General features: G+C 36.4%; 1 protein-coding gene across 4 annotated transcripts in view; it reads right to left on the bottom strand.

Moving 5' to 3' along the window:
* ylpm1 (YLP motif containing 1) overlaps positions 1-16,812 on the bottom strand; it is a 47,953-nt gene that overhangs the window by 16,759 nt on the left and 14,382 nt on the right. For 2 of the 4 annotated variants that reach the window (XM_065263753.2, XM_065263754.2), the window contains exons 10-21: positions 16,412-16,569; positions 15,892-16,046; positions 15,746-15,808; positions 15,402-15,521; positions 15,136-15,312; positions 14,934-15,017; positions 14,002-14,085; positions 13,258-13,335; positions 4,759-4,810; positions 3,983-4,104; positions 3,159-3,335; positions 1,962-2,314 (exon numbers count right to left, since the gene is read on the bottom strand). In XM_065263753.2, coding sequence (XP_065119825.1) covers positions 3,189-3,335; positions 3,983-4,104; positions 4,759-4,810; positions 13,258-13,335; positions 14,002-14,085; positions 14,934-15,017; positions 15,136-15,312; positions 15,402-15,521; positions 15,746-15,808; positions 15,892-16,046; positions 16,412-16,569 — 1,240 coding nt within the window. In that variant the 3' untranslated portion in view covers positions 1,962-2,314; positions 3,159-3,188. Of the gene's footprint in view, positions 1-1,961; positions 2,315-3,158; positions 3,336-3,982; positions 4,105-4,758; positions 4,811-13,257; positions 13,336-14,001; positions 14,086-14,933; positions 15,018-15,135; positions 15,313-15,401; positions 15,522-15,745; positions 15,809-15,891; positions 16,047-16,411; positions 16,570-16,812 lie in introns of those variants that run through there. The other 2 variants (XM_065263756.2, XM_065263755.2) reach the window with 1 other exon arrangement.

Below are 16,812 nucleotides of genomic sequence, written 5' to 3'. Positions count from 1 at the left end.
TTTAAAACGAGTAACTTAATAAAGCATTTGAAGAAGCATCATCCCGAAGAACATGATGGTTACAACAAACTCTATGGCAGAGAAGCATGCCATGAGCTCTAATTATTGAAGTCTCTTATTTTACAACTATTTCATTTTTTTCTGATAATTTTCATATTCCTGCATATTCTAAAACTCAAATAAAGTTCTTCACTTTGAAAAATAAATAATATTACTGTCAAATATATTTCAGATAATAAAATACTCTAGTTCACTAAATTTGTTCATGTTTTGTTAATAAATAAGTCTGAAGCACACCACAAAAATTTGATCAATTCATACAGTGCTAGTAGTACATATACAGATACACAGCCAGGTATCGGATCAGTACTTGGTATCGGGAGATACCCTGAGCCAAGTTCTCAGAATCGGGAAGAGAAAAAGGGTATCGGAACAGCTCTAGTTATATTTGTTTGAATACACAGAGACAAACTCTCTCTCTCTCTCTCTCTCCTCCTTAAGGGGGTGGCACACAGGACGCGCAGCTCAGCGCCGTGCAGCGTCATGTCGCATGTAGGACAACTCGGAGGTATCGTAAACCGAAAGTGCACATTAAATAGCGCGATCTTAGTCAGACAGCGTCTACTTCAAAATGCTAAATATACGTTAGCAGCCAATGTTAATTGTTAATGATTTGGGACAAATATGATGTTATTTAATGTCAAACTATGTGAGTGGTACAACAGGAATTTGAGCAACTTCCCGAGTCAAAGCTGGGCGGCACGGATAGGCGCCACTTGGCAGCGGCAGTGTGAGTATACTCATAAAAAACAATGTGTTCAATTTTTTTTAGAACGGCGCAGCGCTGCGCGGCACTGAGCTGCGCGTCCGGTGTGCAACCCCCTTTACTCAAACACACATGACTGGCAACACTGTTACTCCATCAGTACACACTAATTCAGACAACAGAAAATTATTATTTTCAGCTATACAAGAAAAAATTATATTATCATCTTGTGATCCATGACAATGAGTACCAAATCAATAAAATATTTTAAACAAATCATCAACTAAAAAAGCAGGAAAAATGACTTTGGACAATTTTTGTAAAAATTTGGCAATAACTTTTTATCTTTGTGTGCGTGCGTGTGTACTGGTACATGTGGTTTATGAGTGTGTATGTGTGTACTGAATAACAACATGAACCACTCTGTAACCACTTTATCCTTGTAATCCAAATGGCTTTAAAACATACTAAATGATAATTTTGTTTCATAAAATGAAAAATGCCAAAAGTTTTCTATGAGGGTTAGATTTAGGGGTTAGGGGATAGAGTGTATGTGGTCTCCCCTATAAACCGTATACGTTTGTTTGTGTAAAATCGTATGTGTTAAAAATCAACAGTATTATGTGTATATAAAATCATATAGGTATCCACTGAATGCAGTTTACACTGAACATTTTGTTACAAATTTGCATTTAATAAACATCACTGATGAAAGGTCCACTTGACAATACAAGTGTAGTAATACCATAGGAATTAACCAGAGAGTCTTGGTTTGATTTAAGAATTGAAAATGTTGTTAACGTACAACAAAGCTTATTTTTTGATCATGTAAGAGAGCCAAAAACTTCTTATGAATGTTCAGGTAAAAGTGGTGTTCATAGTTGAAATATGGCATTGCAATATTTCAGTATTTTCAATCAAAACAGTAGTAACTTTGTGATTTAACACTGCTAAAAACTTTGATAAATAGCTGTAAAGTGCAAATCTTGTATGTTGATATTTTAATATAAAAAAAAATCTGTGGCAAGTCAAACAAACAGCATGATCAAGTCTGTGGCAACGATTGTGGCCACAATACAGAAGAAAACCAATTTAAATGTGTATTGTGTGTCTTGCATTAATTTTCAATTCAACATGGTATATACAGAGAGATATTTTTATGATAGCAGAATGAATCAAGAAGAGTGAAAAATGGTTGTATAAAGGTTTTTGGAGGCTGTTTTGTAATTTTATTAGATGCGTGTATAAACTACAACAATAGCTGATGGAAGAATACATTAGAACTGTAATAAAAATGTAAAAAAAAAAAAATTCACCTACAGAATCCCACCTACAATTAAATGTACTACATGCACAAAACTGCACACAATACGAAACCTACTAAAAGTAAGATAAAACAAAAATGATTCTGAGATATTACACCAAGGTTTCATATCTACTATGAATGAAAGCAGTAACTACTGTTCATGTCTGTTTCTGAGCAGGATGAGGACCTTTTCTTCAGAAGGCAGCATAAAATGGAAACGAAGAATTTCATGGACTGCTGACCTGCAACAAAAATAAAGTAAAAAACTATACAAAGACAGATTTTTTTTATTGTCAAAAAAGTCAATAAGAATGAAGCTTTTTCACAGTCTTAAAATACTTCAATATGATTTCTGCACCTAAAATAAAAAGTTTGTCATGACTTAAAGCAGAAGTATGGTCCATTTCTTACGTGTACGCGAGGGTCTGTAAGTGCATTGCCAGATTTTGAAACCCTGCGCACTTTGAATGCTTAGGTCCCGTAAGCGCCTACAGGAGAATGTAGTAAGTAGCACAGGAGTAAAGTAAACTATACTTTGTAAGGCTGTGCGTTTGACCGTGCATGTACACGTAAAAAAATCAGACACTACTCTGGGCTATATTCACCCTCATGTCTTTCCACACCTGTAAGACCTTCGTTCATCTTCGAAACACAAATCAAGACATTTCTGATATCTTTCTGACCCTTCCATGAAATATCAAGGTTGAACTACTGGACTATTTTCATAATGTCCTTTCTACTCTTCTGGGCCTTGAAAGTGATGGTTCCATTGCGATCAACAGAGTGGTCAGAAAGCTCTCAGATTTCATCAAAATTGTTTTAATAACTGTTCCAAAGATGAACAACAGTCTCATGGGTGTGGACCGATATAAGGGTGAGTAATAAATGACAAAATTTTCATTATTGGGTGAACAATGCTTTTTAACTTTTCAAACTAATGCTACATTTTGTGGGAACATATAGGCATGCTGCAAATAATGTTTATTTTGCAAAAAAATGTACAAGCGATAGTCTTGTCTCTAGCTATCTATCCGGGTGGCAAGTACACAATTTTAGTCATTGAGAGTTTAGAAATGAGAAACTCACCTTAAATGCTATACAAACAACAAAATTTCCTTAAAAATACTTTGTGCGGTTAAGAGCTCTCTGAGCAAGCTGACCGCTCTCATCTGTGATTTTCTCCCAGTCTGTCTGACCGACTACAAAACCAATTGCACGCTTTCTATCTGCATCCTTCTTCTCCTCAAGGTCAGCCCAGCGCACCTAAAAAAAAAAAAATCAGTAAGTGTTATGATCAGTGCAAAATCTTATATATAATCATGAACAACCCCTCCCAACCCTTACTCAAAACAACTACTGTGATAATTTAACAAGATCATCCCAAAAGTACAGACCAACAATCCATTTTCAAAAGAGAAGCTTCAATCTGTAACTTTTAAGGACACTGTAAATAACAACTGAATCACTGGGATTGGAAATTTAACTTAAAGGTGTAGTGTGTAATTTTTAGAAGGATCTTTTGACAGAAATGCAAAATAATATACAAAACTATATTATCAGGGGTGTATAAAGACGTTGCATAATGAACCGTTATGTTTTTATTATCTTAGAATGAGTAGTTTTTTATCTACGTACACAGAGGGTCCCCTCACGTGGAAGTCGCCATTTTGTGCCGCCATGTTTCTACATAAGCCCTTAACGGACAAACTTTTACTAAGTTGTCTCCGACAATGACATGTTTTTCTGGTGGTTGCTGCTATAGCTTTTCTATGCATTTCAAAAGCGAGGGCTGAGCAGTGGACTGAGCCGTCGGTTGCAATTCACGACCTCACCACCAGATCCCCCTAAAATTTACACACTGCACCTTTAAAGCAATTTATTAACCAAAATGCTGCAGCGCAACACATTACCCTCTTTTTGCCGGGTTCAGACATGCGACTGGCATAATCATCAGGCAGCTGAAGGAAGTCCTCCATGCCCACATCAGTGTCACGCTTTCTTTTCCCTCCACCAGCCAGACCATCAAGCTTGTCTGGAAAAACAAAACCGTAACAAAAGTCATCACCTATTCTTCACAAGAGATAAACACTACATAGCAATCTGATTAAGTTTTGACAAAAGCTAATATTATATGATAAAAGATAGATATTTATATCATATGCATTAAGTTAACTGTAACTGAGTGTTTGTGTGTTTAAGAATTAATCCAATTATACTTTATCTAATAATGTGTAAGGTCATGTAAACATATTAAAGGCAAAATATGTATGTTTTACCGCTAGAGACTTCATTTTCAAAGCAATAATTAAGACGAAGCTTCATGACAATGTTAAGGAAAGTGGAAGGATGGGAGATGTCGTTCTCACCATCCAGAGATTTATGTAATTCACAAGCAGAAACCAGGGACAGTGGCGATATTACGCCACTAACAAGGGACGAGCCATTAGTTAAATTGACGTTCATAAACAGTAAAAAAGCAATATCTGATCGTACAGGTAGATCGTTGCCCTGATTTGAAATAGCATGTAAACGCCACAGGCGAGTGTTTAATAGGTTAACGTCACAAACTGAAATAAACATCCTTACATAGCAGTGGTCGCATTTCATTAAAATTAAATAAGATATGCGAGACAATTATTGCTGTACCAAATCTTAACAGATAAAACAAAAACAAAAAAATACCTACCAAGTTTTGCTTCTGAAGTGTCCATCTCCCATTTGCTTTTCGGAAGGTATCCCTATATTACAGAGAGACACTCCGACTGTTAATCATCAGGTGATGAGTGACACAGCAACAGGGAAGACAATAACAGAATAAGGCTGAAGAGCAATGATGGTGCTTTGGGATGATAAAAGGACAGCTTAAAGAGAGATCATTAATCAAAAAGTAACTTTCAGTTCTCAGCAACCTGGCTAATAAACAGTACTCGTCCAGAATAAGGACGTTTATTCAATATAAAAATCACACTGCATGCCAACATTGATACCTTACCGAAGGCAAGGCTTTCATGCAACCACATCATTGACAAACGTATGCATTTTTTATACTTCTGTAAATCAAAGCAAAGACATCTTTTATAGCAGTTACTAGAGGATGACAACACAGACGTAGTAAAAACAAATGATTATATATTTGTTGCTATTGTTTCTAATTCTGTAACTGGCTCATCTATAACACCTTTCACACAGACTGCTGATCCACAAAAATGGCCAAAATCGATCCCAGGATGGGGACCTAATAACATTGTTGGGATCAGTTACAAAGAAGGTCCTGTGTGAACAAAAGGATGCAACAATGCTGTAAGGGGTGAGTCATAGGCTGCGTTTACACTTGGCATTAACATGCGACCTGTATCCGGATGTTGTCCACATACACATTGAAAAGACAAGTGTAAACGCGTCTGTGATCGGAATGTTATCCGATCTGTGTGTCCTGATGCAGAGGTAGTCGAGGACGCTTTGTGATCGAATCTCATTGTAATGTAAAAGCAATCCAGCCATCGTATCTGCATTTGCAGGCCAACGTCACACAAAACCCCGCCCACTATCATCTCATCTCACTGACAGCTGTCTAAAATAAAGGACGTTATTTCTTCATGGAGAAATGCTAGCTAGCTTAAACGTATCTTGAAATAAATCGATATACAAAAGCATGTTAACACTGTTGACTGTATTTAACTTATTCAGGGATATGTTTTACATGTTTCCACTATTTATGGAGGGATTTAAAATTTAATGGCAGAATTGAATAAATCGTTATAATGTTTGAGTTTTCATGGCGACATATTAACGTGAATGTTGAGCTTCTTTCTGGTCAGTCAGCAGTTTCTATCTCATTTAACACATTTTAAGTTACTTGAAAACACTTACAAACCATAATAACATTAACCAAATACATTTATTCAATGTTGGTTTTACACAAAGTAAGTTACTTATAAATGTGTTTGTAAATTACATTACTATACGATAGAGGGAGACATGAACAGGAAATTGTTAGCTGTTTTAGTTCAATCATATTCGTAAATCATAAATCAAAAACGTATGAATTCAGACAGACTAAAAAGTCGGGAAGGTCATGTTTCACACGGATTTTGTTGTTGATGAAAAGCATGCGGGTGAAAGTCAAGTTCAGGTAACTGAAACGTGCATCCTGGCGCGGACGTTGCAGATAAACAAAGATAAAGCCTTTAAAGCTAAAAAAAATAAAGCTTAAAATGTCAACATCACGGTTTTTGGGTTTGCTAGTTATTCTCTGCTGTTTGCTTATCAGTAACACTGTACAATACGGGATTACGGTTACCGCGACAACCCTAAATCATGTATCGAAAGACAGCTGCAGCCATCTGTGATTGACAGCTATCCACCCAGCGCGCGTCTCGCTGAACGGGATCCGATCACGCATCCAGATACAGAAGCCACATTTATGTGACAAATGTAAACGCGCCGTGTCCTGATATACGGATGATCGGATCTGCGTGAACGGATCACCGAGATCGCATGTTAATGCAAAATGTAAACGCAGCCATAGTGATGCCTGTGTCATCACAATAACATAGTTTTCGAGTGGCCCTTTGACCGAGTTTTAAGGCAGATCAACGTTCACAATAAAAAAAAATGTCTAGATCAACGTTCACAATAAAAAAAAATGTCTGCAAACTGGAATGAAGCAGAGACCACAGACAAAAAATAACACTGGCAGTGTGAATGAACCAAAATCAAACTGTCCCAGGAAATAATTTTTTGCGGAATCTGTGTGAAAGGAGCTTAATTTAAGATTAATTTAAATAGTTTACTTAATACAATTTTAATATTTACTTTGCCATTGAGTAAAGTACAGTTAATGGTTGTCTGTGACCCAGGAAAAACAATACAAACATTTTAATTTAATTTGAACGTGCACACAGCGGCAACAGATCAACAACAGAACCAGGATTCATACATTATAAAATGTTCACGCAACATTACACAGAGCACCCAATCAGTCCAGATTATCAACATCCAAAAAGGAACGGATCAGAAAACTAATTAAATGGACAAATTCTACTGCCGCTGTAACCCGATTAGCCTCCTAGCTGTTACAACCACACTCTAATGCTGCGTTCCAGGCAGGTTTTTGAGCCTGTAAATCACAACTTCAAAACCACGACTCACGACTCGAAACTTGGGAGTTCATCGATTTGGTACGAGTTCACGGGTTTGACAATTCCAGTGCACTTTCACAGGTAGAAGGTTGGAAAAACACGGGTTACAGGTTGCCTGGAACGCGGCATTAGTTGCGTGGTCGGGTTGGAGCACACAGCCCCGCCCCTACCCCTCCCCTGCCTGCAGAAGAGTGTCTAATACCCAGCACTGTTGCGCTTTTCAACCACATGGGGAAACTGTAAGCCAATCTTACATGGAGAACTACATAGTGTTGCTTTAAAGATAGAAAAGTGGCTAAATGTCTGTAGGCACGTGTCAGCATGCACCGTGCACTAACAAATATTTTTTTATTTTAACTGATTGTATTATTCAGTCGTGAATTCTAACCTATGGTTAAAGGTTAACCGGTCAATATGAACATTTTACTTTTATTACCATTTCATAGTGAAGGTTTTGTCTCAATGAACTGTTTAGTTAGGGCTGTGCAATTTGTCAAATCGCAATCGCGGTGTGCAACCTTGTGATTAGCAAATTGCAAAAGGCTGCGATATGAGAAATATGCATGGAGTCTAAAGCAAAAGCATGACTGCCCTCTTTGTGATGGTCTAACCAATTGCCCTTTTTTAAATCTTTTGTCCAGCCACATTTTTTTATTAATTGCCACAACAAACAACAAATACACACTGTCAGAAAACAAGGCACAAAAGCTGCTACTGGCAGCTACTGCTACTTAAAACACCCTTTAAAAATGTCCTAGTGTGTACCATTTGGGTAAAGATATGTATCTTTGGAGGTACTAATATGCATAGTTATATGCATAGATACCTACCCAATAACAACTTTTGTACCTTCATTCTGAGAGCACAGGGCTTACCAGTGAAAAGCACACCACCAAGTATTACGAACAAATAAACTGTCTCAGTGTGATTTTGGCTACATATACAAGATCTGTACATGCATATATTAACTGTACGTGTTATATTGTAGGCATACGAAAACCAAGCTTATCACTACTACTACAATTATAAATGTAGTGTAAATCATGACAAAATCAGATGACAATTTTTAAAGGATGCAATAAAGGTTATGCTAGGCTAGTCTCAACCTCAGACATCACGGCCACACACCACTGGCTGAACTTCTTATGCATGTGGCACAAAAATTAGAAACACTTCATCAGTTTTAAAGTTGTCATCTTGAATTCCTACAGGATAACCAAGAGACATCGACTTTTTCACGCCCCTAAACCTTTGGACGTTGTTGGCCAATAAAGGCTTTAGTGGACCTTTTGCCATTAGTCTGAAAGTTGGAAGAAGTCTAATTGTGTTCAGCCTTGATAAAAGCCAATTTAATGTTACCATCACACAATTTGAGGTCCACTTTACAGTACATCACAAGCTAAAAGTCAGCAGTGAGCAAACATTGTGCTTTCACACTGCCATTTGTTGAACGAATCTAAACCCAACTTAAAACCTAAATTAAATGGGTTCACCTTGCGTTTTGTTTTTCAATACATTTAGAAGCAAAACGTATTGGCAGTGACATACATTTTGTATTTTGCAAAGTTTGCTGCTTAACTCTTTCACCGCCATTGACGAGATATCTCGTCAATTAAGAGAAAACGCTTCCCTGCCAATGACGAGATTTTCCGTCTTTCCGCAATACCGCAACTTTTTAAACCCGGAAGTATTGCCCTATGGCAAGCTGCTGCATGTCCGTGTCTGTTTTAAAGATCACTCTGAATGGGATCTCTATGAAAAGTCCGTCACAAAAATGGGCTTTTGCTCAAAATGTGGTGTTTTTGCAGAAACCTACCCATATTCAAAAGCTGATTACAAAAGAACCACTAAAGGTAGGATGAAACGTTTTTTTTTTTTTTTTTTGAAAGCAGAGGGTCTGTTCTTTAATTGGATATATTGTATGTTTATATATTTAAAGAAGAACATTTTCTGGAAGGCATTAAACTTTGGTGAAAATCATGAAAAACGCTGGCGCTGGCTGGCAACTTTTTTTTAAAACGCTGTCGGTGAAAGAGTTAAGCTGTTGTGGTGTTCATTCACATTGTTTTTAGAGTATTGTGCAGAATGAGATACATGTTTAATCATTAAAAAGCTTCATTAGGCAAAAAAAAAAAAAAATACTTTCCCCAAAAACTCCAATTTCAACTCAAATTTTGCAGCCCTGGCACAAAATGAACAGCATACATTATTTGACTGATCTTATCAGCAGCACATGTGCAAGTGTGAATGAGTAGGCCTACTAGTCAGTTAAAATCACTATTGGATTGTACTAGCAAACTGACTGCAATAAACAAAGGGAAGGAGAGCTTCCAATCATTGTGTTCTTTTTATCAATGGCTTCCTCCAAAGAGAACCTGTGGTCAATCCTCAAAAGGCGAGTGGACAAGCAGAAGCCAAAAAATTGTGATCAATATTAATAAGGCAAGAATGGATTGGCATCAGTCAGGATTGGCCCGGAAGCTTATATCCAACATGCCAGAGTCAATTGCAAGAGGTTATCAAAGAACAAGGGTACTGTACTGTGTGGCACTGTAAATAAAGACTCTTTGCATATATTAAATGTTTTTGCCATTAAAAGCCTTAAACATTTATATGATTACCATTGTTTTCCAGTATACCATAGAGAAATGGAAAAATAATCTACAAGTACTGAAGCAGCAAACTTTACAAAACCAAAATGTATGTCGCTGCCAATAATTTTTTTTTTTTGGACATGACTGTGTATTTCTTAGTGATGTAGTTTATATAACTTTATTACACGGCTCTCTGGAATGCTTGATTCTGATTGTTCAGTTGAGACATTTGCAGGTTCGTTCTTTTCAAATAATAACCGCTCCAAAGTAATAACGCATAGCCGGTACTACTTGTATGTTTAAAATCCCAAAGCCATCTTGTGACAAACACTGGACAACCACAATTAACAATGCTGGTACTATATCATTTCGCGGAAAGATAAGAATGTTTATTTAAAACAAATATGCCAATAAAATGTTTCAAATTCATATTATTTGTCCAGTTTTTTTCCTTATGTGGCAAGTAGCCGTGTAATAAGCGGGATAATGTACAAGCAGCCTGTAGTTCACACTGTCAGGGCTTATTTTGCAATAAATACCGGCTGCCTCTACATTATCCCTTACTTATTTAATTGATTTTATCCACATTGTTTTCATTCTTTGATTTTGGTGCAGTACGAGTCATTAACCGAAGAAAGCCACCATGCTTCATGTTTAATTTTAACAAGGCCCTTAGGGAGCGTGTAAACCAAAGCGTTTAAATGCATCTGAAAATGCCAGGTGTATACCTACTGTGGGTGCTTGCCAGGGTCGCGATTTGGTTGCTATGATAGTGCTGTTTTGTTTATTAGTCATTGTAAAATGTGCTGATTGGTTGTTGTGGTATTTGTCCCGCCCCACTCTACTGTGACTGGACAGCTGTGTGAAAAGTGACAGAGAGCTGACTGTGTCACACAAAGTTGCTTGCATTTTTTTAAAGTGTGGTGCTTCCATTAAAAATAACTGAAAACATACGCTGACCGAATGAAAAAACACCATGGTGTACACACCCCCTTAAACACATACTATGCAAACTGGCTTCACAAATCTAAAACACAAAGCTTTTGAATAAAAAAAATAGATACCTATTCACCTATTTTAAAGAGTATATGGCCTCATACACCCTGCAAATAAATCAGTTGTCACTATTTCGATCAAAGCAGAAAATGAAAACCACGCGAGACAGCAGAATGTTGCTATGGTTACCTCTGTGTCAATCATCACATTTGCTGAAGTGAGCTTTTACCCGTACATACATGGAACGATTATTTAGGGGATTCACTTGTGCATTTAAATGCGTTTGTCACTCCAGAAGGTTTGCAGTGTGTACAAGGCCTATGTTATTCAAGACGGCAAGACAAGTGGTATTGAATCATGGCTGAAATAAACAAAACTAGTTTAATAATGAATGCAGATTAATCATCTTTACTTCTACAGTATAATAATGATACAACTATTTTATATCAGTCCCCTTTCTCGTTTTCAAGAATTATAGTCCTGATTTTGCGGTCTATTAAAAAAAAATACTGACCAACCCTCATCTATGTATACGGTGTTGGACTTGATGAGACTATTTCCAGTGCACTTATGTATTGCTGTTCTTGTGTTGCTGTAATGGCTTCTATTGTTAACCTCATTTGTAGCGTCTGCTAAATGACTAAATGTAAATGTAATGTATTACTTAAAAATAAAAAACTCATCCATACTGCCAGTACAGCTAAATAATTGAGAAATCTTTTTTTGTCTTTTCAATCTGCTTTTCACCTGTGGTTCAATAACTTTTTAAGTTCTCTATGGTGAAAGTTGGAAGGCTGATAAGCTAGCCTAGAACATACGCTGTCCCATTTCAAGAGTGAAATTCATCCTCTATTAGCATGAACTTGATGAATGCTGAAAATCAGGCAATTGCAGGATGAAGTGTAGCTATAGCAACGTGCAATAAGCTTTTTCTGATTGTATTACAGCCACAATGCAAATGTAAATAGCCAACAACAGAAAATAATTAATAACACAACAAAATTAAGGAACAATGTAACAATCACTGGGGCAGATGCTCTCCTGAACGGGATAACTCCCACTACTTATTATCCAAAGAAATAGTTTTAGCCATATTCAAGTTAACATTTTTATAGAAAGTAAAATTACAGACTTTAGGCATTAAATATTAAGTAGGTAGCAGCAATGTCAATGACTGACTGATCTGATGCAAATTCATTTATTCTGATATTACTTTAAATAAACCACATTTAATAAAATCAGTTTCAATTCAATCAGCTAAATTCCAGTCCACGTAACACCCAAAATGTTTTAGATTACATTATGCCACACAGACTAATCGGTGTGTGACATCACAGTAGATTACATTACATCACAAGAGCGATTCAAGAATAGAGGACTTCATATGCTTTTAAATTGTTCTTGCAGTACTGTGATGTCAAACACTGATCTTTCTACATGGCACAACAAAGTCGGGCTGACGAGTTGAATCAGGCATTTTTTTATATAAGTAAAACATACTGGGAGGAGGGTGTGATAGCTTGAAACCGAGAAATATTGAACTAAGTCAATACAGACTGACTGAAAAGTAAAATGAAGGAGCTTACAGTTGGGAATTAAAGTTATGATTATGGTTAGCAGAGAGAACATTTGTCACCTATGAAGCAGATTTGCATTTGATGTCTCAACAACCATAACATATTATCATGAATAGCTTCGACTTAAAAGCATACATAATTATTAAATGTTTTGCTTTACTTAAAATGCTTTCTTTATGCAACACAAAAATATGAATTACAAGGTGAACAGCATGCATTCAAGAGAATAATGGAAAAATGTGAGTTGTGTCAACTACCATTAAAATGAAGTTAACATAAAAAAAGGTAACATTTGACTGCAAATCAAAATATTCAAATAAATGGAAAACTATGAGAAGTAAGCTGTTTTTGTATGACTCAATAAAACATCTTTATATCAGTTTTTAGCTGCCCTCGCTACCACTCTGTCAACTATAAGTATGCAAGAGTTTACAAGTATTGTTTTGTGTAAATTTACACAAATGCATGCACATATTTTATAATAAATGTGCATCAATCACATCCAAAACATAAACAAAACATTAATTAATGTCTGCATATTGTAAAAAACTTGGTTACCTTGTTTTCCCATTAGCCTTTTCAGTTTATTCACTCCTCTAAACTGTGGCTTTGACTTGTGTTTATGGATTGTGGTTTGCAAATAGTTCAAATGCGCATTTTTTCTTCAAAGACTGTTTTCAAGGGAAATCAAATTTTAGGGCATGCCCCCTTGCCCATTTTGGGCCTCAGTTTTCAAAACCTAAATACAGCCCTGCTTGTACTGTTAAAACCGTAATCTTAAGATCAACTGTAAACTAATAATAGTATTTACTACATTGAGGGCTATTTCATTGATCTGATTGCCCTTGATAAAGCAAGCATGCATGAAAAGTCCTACCAGATCTGCCTCATCATCATCCTCTTTCACTTCATATTTTGTTTCTTCTTCAGAAGGGTTGAAGTCTTCCATCTCAACCTGTCACAAAGAGTTCATTTGTTTTACTTTCAAATAGATAACTGATTAAAGTTTCTGGAAACAGTAATGTTTGCAATTAATTAAAATGGGTCCTCTATTGTGGCCTTTTACGAAGTCAATTTTTGTGGTGTACTAGAATGTTTTCATCCTTGATTGTTCAAAAACTTTAATGTTTTACATATTTTAACCAGGCCTGGCATTTTGAAATTGTCACAGGATGTAGTTTCAGTAAGCTGGTTATTATAGTAATCTTTAATAGTGTTTCTTCTTTTCAATTAGAGGAATAATGTTTCTTTGGTATGGATCTTTCTTATGCTTAAACAGCAGCATTATGAACTAAAATTTATGTCAAAGATTGTGTTGTTCCAACTTACAAGTTGGAGTTACTATTAACTTTCATCATGTTTTTAAACATTTTAAAGGTTTCCTTTTTGAACGATGTATCTCTTAGAAAAACCTAGATGGTATAAATAATAAAAGTAAAACCATTTTGCAGTCCTGTCATTAACTGTGTTTTATTAAAAATGTATTTTTGATGATTATGAAAACTGAACCTATATTTGGACATTTAACACTTAAAAAACATCCCAGATAGTGGCAAGTGAATTTTTGTCAGTAAACCAAAAAGTAACATACAATTCTAACACGACTTTCCAAGAAACTTACTTCTTCTATAGCAGCATCCTGCAATAGCGACCTGATGTCAAGTCGTACCATATGGGGTGGTGCAGATTCCCAGCCACTGGCCAACTGTCAACAATCAGTAGAATTATATTAATACAATTAATCAAATTTAACACAGTCATATAAAACAGTTGACACTTTATTTCAAATTTTGGCGGGTCCTGGAACTTATAGTCAGGTGCAACCTATACGTCAAAATTCCGCTCTATGCTGCTCCTGTATTGATGTAATTCAACGGATTCAGTGATGTGGAATGCATTCTGGACCTTTTTGAACTTGATTTGGCTTGTAATATAAATGTAGCCTATTCAGCCTCTCATGTATGTTCTGTATGCTATTGTGTATCATGTAAATAACTGTTTATGTTACTTTAACATGTACGGAAACCTATTCAGCCTGCTGTTCTGTGCTATTGTTTAGTTGAATAACTTGCACTTCCGGATTAAATGTCTGTTTTTTGGCTTGGATTTTGTGAAATCATTTTCTAAAAAAACGCGACGTATAGTCCAGTGAGACTTATGCATGTTTTTTCCTCTTCGAAATACATTTTTGACTGATGCGACTTATAGTCCGGAAAATACGGTATTTACAAATATATAACATTTTAAGGAATAAAAGTTCTTAAATCACCTTAATGCCATCCTAGGTGTATTTAACGATCTTTCTTCAGAACACCACATTTAGAGGTCTTTTTTGTAATGCTCCACAAAGCGGATAGCCACACATCATTAAATTATCTAATTTGACTTGGGGTTAATAAATGTCTTCTTTAGTGAAATGATACGTTTGTGAAAGAAAACTATGTGTTGCGTTAAAAAGTCATGTACACCTAGGATGTTATGAAGTTGAGTAAATTATGGGTTAATTTTCATTTTGGGGTAAAATTGTCCTCTTAACCAAACTAAAGATATTACCTTCGTAATATCCTTCAGTTTTCGGCCATGTATGTTTCTCTTTGCACATGTTTGATGATCAGATGTGATTTCAGCCAAGTACACCTAAGAATAAAAGACATTAGTTACAGTGTGAAACGGCTGAATTTATGTAGGGGTGTTTCACAGTGACAAACCAAGTCTATCTTAGCAACTACTTGAATGAAATGCCATACTAGCTCACCTCAAACCCTTTTGTCTTGGCAGCACTCCAGAACTGGTCAAAGTACTTTACTTTATCATTGATGGCATCCAAGATTATGAAGGGAAAGAACCCATCATCAAGTGTTTTCTTGAATGTTTTCAACATACTGCTTCGATACGTATCTTCCATCTCTGGTTCATATTCATATTCAAGCACCTGATTATAGATGTGCCCAGGGAAATTTGGATAATCAGTTGAGAAAATGAAATGAACTTTTTCACTTATGAGAAAGAATAAGATCAAACCTTGGTTTTGACACGCTTCCCAGAATCAGGGTCCTTCTCGACTTTCTCAACTTCAGTCATGAAGTAATCGTCCAGACCGAGAACTCTGGGTGGTGCACCACCACATTCAACCTCTTTGTCCTGTACATGCGAAGGCAAGTTTACTTAATGCATGAAATCACAATACAAATCATTTCATTTCATTTGAATTATGTGATGTTTCATTCATTCAAAAGCCATTCTTCTGAAAGGGCCAACACATTTCGTCTACCGACGCATGTACTTGTGTAAATTATGTTTCTGACATTCAAGTCTCAGAACTCACAAATGTGAAGTGAAATCAAACAGAATGAAAATATTTATACCCTAATAAGTTTTGCAACATGACTTTTGCCACTTCCCGGTAATCCACGCATGATGACCACAATCTGAAAAGGAAAACAGGCAAGTAAGCTTTACAGACACAGTATAATAACTGAAAAATAACCAGAGAAATGAAATGTTAGAATACCCTGTCCGGTCGTGATGTTCGCCCTGGAGGTTTGAGGATATCCTCTGCATTCTTTGTTTCTGGTTTCTTCTCCACACGAGGGGGGGGAATTGAACTAGAAGGGGGCAGTGATGCGGGCGGAGGAGGGCGCTCGTCTGGATAGCTCCTCCGATCATCTTTAAAAGGGTAATAGACATTTCTTACATAGCTCTCAAGCTCTCACTACTACTACTACAAGAGTAGTGTTTATTTACAATGTGTATTGAGGCCTGAGGTTAAGGAGTTGAAATATTTTTGTCAGTAGGGTCCCCATTTGCCACTAGTTAAATAAGCAGATAGTTCTGTCCCAAACGTATGCCACTGGCTGAACCAATGTTGCCGTGTCTGGCTTGTTGGATTGCTCATATAAACAATGTACTTTTTTGAAAACTCAACCAATAAATGGCCTATAGGTATCTTGGCATATTAAGCTAAGGTAGAAGCAAGTACCTTAACAAAACAATGAACTCACATGCAAACTGTATATAAGTTTAATACTTACTTCCATAACCTGAAGATCCATGCTCGTAATGTTCAAGACTCCTTTCATAGGAAGACCTTTCATATCCTGGCCGGTTATAAACCTCTCGTTCCCTGCTCAAACGGCTTGGGTAATCTCTTTCTCTGTCCCTATGACTTGGTCGAGGCCCAAGTGGTGAGCTAAATCCAGATATACAAAAACAAAGATTTCAATTTTTTGCAGTGCTGATAAACTAATAACATTTTATTTGTGTTTTAAGTGCATTTTCGTGTTAAATGGGACACATAAAAAACGTAAAACGTGAAAGCTGTCATGCAGAGCCAGGAGCGCAACGGGTTACCAAACGCGAGACTCCATGAAGGAATTGGCCTGTGTTTGGTCGCAATGTAACTGTGGCACAGTTTGCATGACTGTGAAAGCAC

The sequence above is a fragment of the Paramisgurnus dabryanus genome, chromosome 12 (genome assembly GCF_030506205.2).
Source record: "Paramisgurnus dabryanus chromosome 12, PD_genome_1.1, whole genome shotgun sequence".
NCBI lineage: Eukaryota > Metazoa > Chordata > Actinopteri > Cypriniformes > Cobitidae > Paramisgurnus > Paramisgurnus dabryanus.
The sequence above is the reverse complement of the archived record's forward strand: the minus strand, read 5'-3'. Positions and strand labels throughout refer to the sequence as shown.